The sequence below is a fragment of the Oryzias melastigma genome, linkage group LG21, assembly GCF_002922805.2.
Source record: "Oryzias melastigma strain HK-1 linkage group LG21, ASM292280v2, whole genome shotgun sequence".
In the NCBI taxonomy this organism is placed as follows: domain Eukaryota; kingdom Metazoa; phylum Chordata; class Actinopteri; order Beloniformes; family Adrianichthyidae; genus Oryzias; species Oryzias melastigma.
Window position 1 is genome coordinate 22,679,616 of NC_050532.1, and position 8,089 is coordinate 22,687,704.

At 39.3% G+C, this 8,089-nt stretch overlaps 1 protein-coding gene across 1 annotated transcript in view; it reads right to left on the reverse strand.

Moving 5' to 3' along the window:
- Positions 1-273: 273 nt before the first annotated feature.
- The window catches only part of irs2b (insulin receptor substrate 2b), a 14,579-nt gene continuing 6,763 nt past the window's right edge, over positions 274-8,089 (reverse strand). The window contains exon 2 of the mRNA XM_024286654.2: positions 274-2,365. Coding sequence (XP_024142422.1) covers positions 2,361-2,365 — 5 coding nt within the window. The 3' untranslated portion in view covers positions 274-2,360. The remainder of the gene's footprint in view (positions 2,366-8,089) is intronic.

The window sequence follows — 8,089 nt, forward strand, 5'->3', positions numbered from 1 at the left end:
AATTGGTTGCTGGGGGCGGGGACAGGGAGGCACAACAACAATAACAAGGAGCTGAGACAAATACACCCAATTTTTAATGCCTTTTTCCAAACAAAGAGATTTTTGGGAGGAAATATCTCATCCTTATTCATGTCATATTCATTTTCCGAATAAGAAAGTATTGGATTTTGACATTTGCATGGACAGAAATCCATTTAAACCCAAGAAAAAAGCCGAATCGTCTTTGTTATGTGAATGGGAGGCGTCCAGAACAAGAGAAAACAGACACAAAGCTTCCTTAAATATCATTTATTGCATGTGTCTATAAAGAATCAACACAGTCTAAAGCAATGAGCTAATTTTAAATTATCATTTCTCAGTTAGCGTCACAATGTGCATATGAAATATTTACAATGAGAAAGAAAAAAGACACAGCAAGATAAGCCATAGCAGATAACCTTTAGAATCCAAATAAAAACTTTATCCAAATGCAAAAAACACTGCTCAAAACACAGAGAGGCTCCGTTAGCAAAAAACAAGCAGAAAAAGGTCTCAAAATTGGAGAAATAAATGTACAAAAAGGAAAAATTGGATTTCAGGTTTAACAAACATTATCAACAGTTTTTCTACATTTGGTACATCTTTGTAAACTAATTTTTAGAGGTGTAAATATTGCATATATGCCTTGTGTTTGTACCTTAATATCAAGAAATCATCGTATCAAGTATAATGCTTTTTTTTCTAATGTTTTTTTTGTTTATTTTTTTTAGAATTACAGCATTAAAAAATGTCCTCATAGTGGCATTCAGTTTGCTAAACCATCCCATGACGGTTAAAAAAGAAAAGAAAAAGCCAAACCTTTCTGGTTAGCATATAACTTAATTAGTGCTTTTGTTGTATCAGAAATGTCACTCAAACACGTATGTACAATACAAACATAAGTTATTTAACTTACCACCTCTCAAAACTTTGTGTTCAGAAGCTTTTTTCTGTAACACCGCTTTATTTACAGTATATAGGCAATGTCGAAGTACCTGTAAGTTCAGATCAATAAGGAAATTCATCCCCTCGTTTGTTTGTTCGGCTTGTAACGGTGTTGTAGTTCTCGTTCAGTACCTACGGATGTTCCATTATACAGTCTTTGTGTGTCTAAGATCACGTGATCCACAGCGTGTACTACATTCAACGCGTCTTGTGTTACAATCTGGAAAGTTTGTAAATGCGAGATCATGCAGAAGAGGCCGTGAGTCGAATAGTCCGCAGTGTCAGGTAAGAGGCAGGGGGAAAAAATGCATACTGGGACGTCCAGTTACTCTGAAAAAATAGTTTTAAAACATTCATGTTCCTGTCAGGTTGAACAGAGGGAGAGACTTACAGGCCACAGATGGCGCTGCTGCCATGTTTGAATTGTGACAGCTTTTATTATTACTTTTTGGTGCAATGCAACATCTGAGATTCTGTTAGTACTATTTTAGTGTGTATCAATAAATATATTACTCTGGTCTTTAAATACATAGCCTTGTCATATTTGTGGGATCTAAGGTAACATAATCTCTCAGTCTGCTGTGATGAACATTCAGTCTGTAAAATCTTCGATACTGCGTTTTAAAGGTCCAAACTAAGAGTCCGTCAGATGGAGGCTGACGGCTGGAGTAAGGCTTTGGATTGATGGTTTTTTTTCTAAGAAAAAAAAAAAGAAGAAACATTCACCTTGGAAAATAAATATTTGTATATATTTATCTTGCGTGACTTGTTGCTGAGGTAGGGCTCTTAAAAAAACAAAATTGGTAGTTTTGATTTTAAATATGTTTATAAACGCTGACTCTTAGTCCTGTATACAAATTCTCACGCGTTTCATTCAAAGCATACATACATGATAAATAAATAAATACATGTAATTAGTATGCTCGACAGGGTTTAGTGTGCACGCATGCTCTCCAGGTTTGGTTCACAGGTTTTTCAGGTGAGGAGATCTGGCATCTGCAGGCTGAAGCCACAAACCTGTTGAAATGGTAACAATATACTGCAGAAGTATTCCAAGGCCTACAAAATACCTAGTCAACCGTTTAGTGTTAAGGTTGTCCATTTAAGGTTTTTTTTTCTTTATAATCTAGTACTACAGCAGCAATGGCACCTGAGTGTTTGGGTGCCAAGAAAGAGGAGAGAAGATTTGGGGCAAGGGTCAAGTGTCCGAGTTTCCATGGTGACCGCTGTCCCCATGACCCCCGGAGGCAGCGGAGAGGTCAAGGGACATCGACTGCAACGCAGAGTCCAGCTGTCGCCGTGTCGACCCCGTCATCTGGCTGCAGCCAAATCCTACTTTCACAGGACAAGAGGGACGAAGAGGGGAGGACGAGGGGGCGGGAAGACCCGTCAAGTCTTCATTCTGAAGGAAAAGAAGAAACAGCAGCCATTACATTCTGATCATGTTGTTTAACCACAAAACTGAATGAAAACCAAAAACAGTTTAGTGGCAAATATTCTCTTCAAAAACTCATCTAAGGCATATGCAGAATACTTTACTACAAAGTAAATTGTGTGGAATCGATACTACTGAGAAATTTCTACAGTTTTGTGGTTGCATTGCTGATGCATTTCAGACAAAGCTTGAATCCACAGAGCCTCAAGGAGTGCATAGAAATGTATGAAAATAAAGAAAAAAACTTTTATTTTTTACATATATGTTAGCATTCATTATTTTTTAGTGGCCACAACAGCTCCATCTAAAACAAAGGAAATGAGAAGAGCCTCCACTGCTCCAAGTTTTTGGTAAAGAACTACAATTGTTTCCTTTTGCTAGTACATTTAGCTTAAAAATAGTGCTGCCACAAACGATTATTTTAATAGTCGACTAATTGGGTCGTGCGCAAACTGGATGTAAAACACACATCTTAACCATCATTAGCTTTAAGCTAACTAAATACTAGATATAAAGCATTACTGAATGCTGTAAGCTGAACCGCTAAAGATGCTAGTGCTAATAGCTGAAGATGCGGAAATTGATCACTGAAAATGTTGAAGCTTATAGCTGAAAACGAAGTTAATAGTTGAAAACACTGAAGATATTAGCTAAATGCGAAATTAGCCTAAAAACTTAAAAAAGTCAAAGTTAGCCAAAACAACTAGCATGCCGCTGAAAAAAATAGCTGAACTCCAAAATAGCCTAAAAAACAGAAAAAAACCTAAATTAGCCAAAATGGCTATAATGTAGCTGAAATATTAGATAAACTCCAAATTAGCCTAAAAAAATCTTAATAAATGACATTATAACTTTCAATTTTTTTACACTCCGACTCCATATAATATAAAGTAATGACTAATCAACTTTTAAATTAGTTGTCGACTATTTTAATAGTCGATTAGTCGACTAATCGTGGCAGCCCTACTTAAAAATAACACCAACAGTTATTGTAATTTGATATGAGACAGAAAACACTCAGTTTCCGAGCCGCTAAAATTATTAGCATCCTCGATACATTATCATTCCATTGCAACAATAGCTCCAGCTACAACAAATGAATTGACAAAAACTTCCACTACTACAAAGAACTACAATGTAGCCTTGGCTACATTAGCATTTCCATATGAAGTTAGCTTTAGGCAAAACAAACAAACATTGTTTAGTAAAGTTATTGTACAAAAACACAGCAGCAACACACAATTATTTTGAATTACTCTTACAAAAAAAATAATTACATTGCATGAACCTCTAAAAATTGTAAGTATCCGTCCTCTGCCACAACAGCTCCAGCTAAAACAAAAGAATCAACGAGAGTTTCTACCGCCACATGTTTTTAGTAAAGAATTACAATTGTTACCCAGAGTTCCGTTAACATTTCCATACAAAGTAAGCTATAGCTAAAGCAGAAATAAATAATAATGATGTTTATTGAAGTTCGGGTACAAAAACATAGTTTGTCAATCGCTAAAAAGACCCAAAAAAATTTCTCTGCCGCCTTAGGAATGCCGCGCTGACCCCCGCTCCATCTGCATGTTTGTGAGGTTTCATTTGCATGCACAGCTATCAAGTGGGAGCGGAAGTCTTGGCTGCCTGTCATAAACAAACACACACATACACACAAACACAGCGGTTGCATTGCTTCCTCCTTTCGCCGTCTCCTCTCGTCCTTCCCGGCTGCGAACAAGAGCCGTTTTCACAAAGCCGGATCTGATCATCATTCTTTAAAACAAACCGTTCATTCAGAATCCTCGGTTTACTCCCACCCTCCCCATTCCTCAGCTATTCCCACCGTCAACACACACTTCTTTTGGACCCACACATGCTCTCTGCTAATGAAAGTTTGATGTTGATTCCAAAGTTTCATTAACTCAAACGCTAATGACCACGGAGAATGTCTTGCAGAAGTACTCTTTAGTGGCTCTAACGTGTCTAAAAATGCAAAAACACGAGTCCGCAGAGGCCAATTGAATAATAGAGCGAGGGATTTGACTCCTGTGAGCTGCCACCGCCTCTTCATCTTCATTAGAGACTGAAGAAAACAGGACCACGAGGGTGGGTCGCTGTGGAAAAACCACAGTAACAGACTGAACCTGACAGAGAAGAACGGGAATGCAGTGAGGTCATGCGACCGGCAGACCATAACAACCCAGCGTCTGAGGGTGTATGTGTGTTACTGGAGGCAGCCAGCGGCATGCAGAGGCAGGACGGGAATGACTGCGATCTTCGGGGAAGAGGCGGTGAATCACTCAAAAGCTTAGATCAGCAACCAGGTGTAGCAATGAACATAAACTGAAGCATCCATCCCTCTTTTTATTTTTTATTTTTAATGAACAATGCTGCTAGAAGGCAATGAGGCGTACAGGGACCGGCCACACACAATGCTATTCAAACACGAGCTGATAGGAGAAAAAGTCTGGGTGGGCAGGAAGATTTGGGGAGGGGGATTTTACTGAGAGGAGGGGACAGAGGTCCAACAGAGGAATGAACCCAATGGCCTCCACCCCTCCTCTCTTTGGAGCAGCATGCACACACCCCCCGGCCCCTCCCTGCTACCCACCGTCTGGGCCCCTGTCCTAATGCACACACAAACTCAAACACACACACACATAGAGGCTCTGTTGGTTATTTATTTAGCTCTCTCATGCTAAAATTAGACTTACTCCATTCAGAGCAAGGACGGTTATGCATTATCAGCCTCCGATTCCGATGTAAACAAGTCCGTTTTTTTGCTCGTTAAAATTACGGTCAAGTTTTATGGGGGCAAAGTGTTCCGACATACCAGCAAAAGAGGAGAAAAAAAATGTATTATTGGTGTGCTGGCAGTGGACAGAGATCAGCAAGCTCAGATCTGCTCTATTTACATTCCTGCCTGACTCCTCCCTACACTACAGCAGAGCTCCACCAAACAAACAGTGGCCGATACCTCTGACCTCCCACGCCTCTGTCAGACCAACAAAACAAAAACAACAACTGCAGTCGACTTTCTGCTGACTCATGATTCAAATCTATCAATTGAAGAAATGGTTGTTTTTGTGGATTCGCCATCTCTACGCTGCTGTTTAACAACTAAAAACAATCGTTCAGTCACATGGGGAGACGATAGTTAGACAGTACTCTCAAATCAAAGTATTCGAATGAATCAATGTGTTTTTTGATGGAGGACATATATAAAAGTGAAACTTAAAATTGTGTTCTTGAGTAATTCCTTATTCAAAATGGTGTGAATCAGGGGCAGACAAAAAATTTTAAAAGAGCTTTTTTTTTATTTTAAAAATTCGTCAGATAAGCTCCCGGCTCCACTCCATTCCGATACATCCACTTGTAAACTAGTCGTCTATATATTAGCGCTGCCATGATTAGTCGACGACTAATCGACTACTGAAGTAGTCAACGACTAATCGACTATTGACATAGTCAACGACTAATTTAATAATCGATTAGTTGACGACTAATTGACTATTGAAATAGTCGACGACTAATCAACTACTGAAATAGTCGACGATTAATCGACTATTGAAATAGTTGACGACTAATTTATTAGTCGATTAGTCAAGGACTAATTGACTATTGAAATAGTCGACAAATAATCAATTATTGAAATAGTTGACGACTAATTTATTAGTCAATAAGTCGACAACTAATTGACTATTGACTATTAAACCGATCTCAAAACTACAGTGCATACTTTCTAATGCTGCGTTTGCCATTGTCTTTGACACACATCAGCAGTAATGCTAATCCGGGTCAGTAGTGATGTCACAGGAAGTTATAGAATGGCTCCGGTACCATAAAAACACCTTTATTTCAGATGCCAGCCTCATTTGATTTAAGCCTTTTTTTAATACCAGAAACTCATGAAAGAAAGAAGCTGCATGATTCATGAAAGCTTTGATTGTCTTAGGTTAAAGTTAATGATAGTTAATATGTGGTAATTAGGTAATTAGCCAACTACTAAAATAAACGTTTGAGGGAGCATGTAAACAGAGAACTCTCAGAAACAGTAAGGGAGAGTTGTGTTGTTCCGCTTCAACAGTCCCGCCTACAACTCAGAGGTGAACTTCTTATTAACCCTATTGTGCAAAATATCCATTAGACTGCTTCAAATATTTGATGCTTTATTGGGAAATTGATCCCATCAATTTCCACTATACTTTGCTTAACTAAACAAAAGTCAGAGTAAGTCAGCAAACAGGAAGTGCCTTCTGATGAGTGCAAAAGCAGCTAAATGCCACAAAACTGACTGTTTACAACTTGTCTGTGTGTAATTACTAGGGTGCACGTTCACTCAGGCCACGGAACACAGGCTTTTCTTTACCTTTTGAAAAACAGGCTGCTGAACAATGTCTAATCCTGAAGTGAATGTAATCCTTCTTACCTTCAAGCTAAATTGAGGATAGAGGAAGTTAACTTTGTTTTTATCTAGTGCTGGAACATCCCGCCCTACTTTGCTCAAAGAGTTATGTATCAGGCAGCCTGGAGCAATGTGTACGTGTGTCTGCAGGGAGGGGGGGTTCGGAACAGGTGAGGAGAGACACCATGTTCCTCCAAATACTACGTGCATGCATGTGCTTTTGTTTTGTTTTTTTTTGTTTGCAGGTGTTTTCCATGCAGACCATAAAGACCAACAGGATGAATGACGCATGGGCAAACACAGAGGACTATCGATTCCCATGAATGTGACATTATTCACACATTAAAAGAGACTAAAAAGCAGAAGGAACAAAGATCCAGCGGAGAAGGTGTGCGTTTGTTTTGAAAGGACAAACTCGTCACGTGATTTCTGAAAAACAGAAACCAGTGTCTGAAGACAGACAGAGGAAGAAAAAAAATGGGGGAGGAGAACGTGCAAGAGGAGAGGGGGAGGAGGCATTGGAGTTGTATTCTTGAAATTGCTTGGCCACGCCCCCCACCTTCTCCCTGTTGTTGTGGTGGCAGATGGTGGCCAGTCATTGCCGTATTGTCACTCTCCTCTGAGGGGCCAGATAACCAGTGAGCACTGCTTGGCGGGGCAGGTGCAGAAACCCCTGACCCCGCCCCCCCTTGAACCCTCCACCATCTGCTGAAGGCTGTATATATGTACGCACATGGCAGAGGCACTCCGAGTTAAAATGTGTATATTTGTCTCAGAGGGGGTGGCAGTCGGCCCCCACAAATGAGGGGCACAAATCTATTTTCTTCTTCTCTCTGATCTACTTTTAGTGAGTAGGGATGTGCCAAGATATCAATATTGCAATATATCACGACATTTACTACTGCTTTTGGTTCTCGATGGGTTCTCACCAAGAATCGATCTTTTATTTTTGTTTGAAGAGGTTGTAAAACGTTATATTTGTCAACCTGCGAAGGTAAGTCATCTTTTGATACATTGTAAAAGCATTCCAAGTAGGGCTTCAATAATAGGGCTCGGAATCACTGGGTACCTCACGATACGATACGCGATACATGGATAGCGATACTGTGATAATTGGCAAAAATCATCTTTAACAACTCATAATATATAGAACAAGACATTTTTTTTTAGGAAAATATGTCCCCATTTATTTTTTAGCTTAAACGCAATCATAATAAACAACTTGTGTCTTATTTTGTGCAACAAATAAAACACATTGTAGTCCAACGTTGCTGAAATCAGTAATACTATGTCTTCGA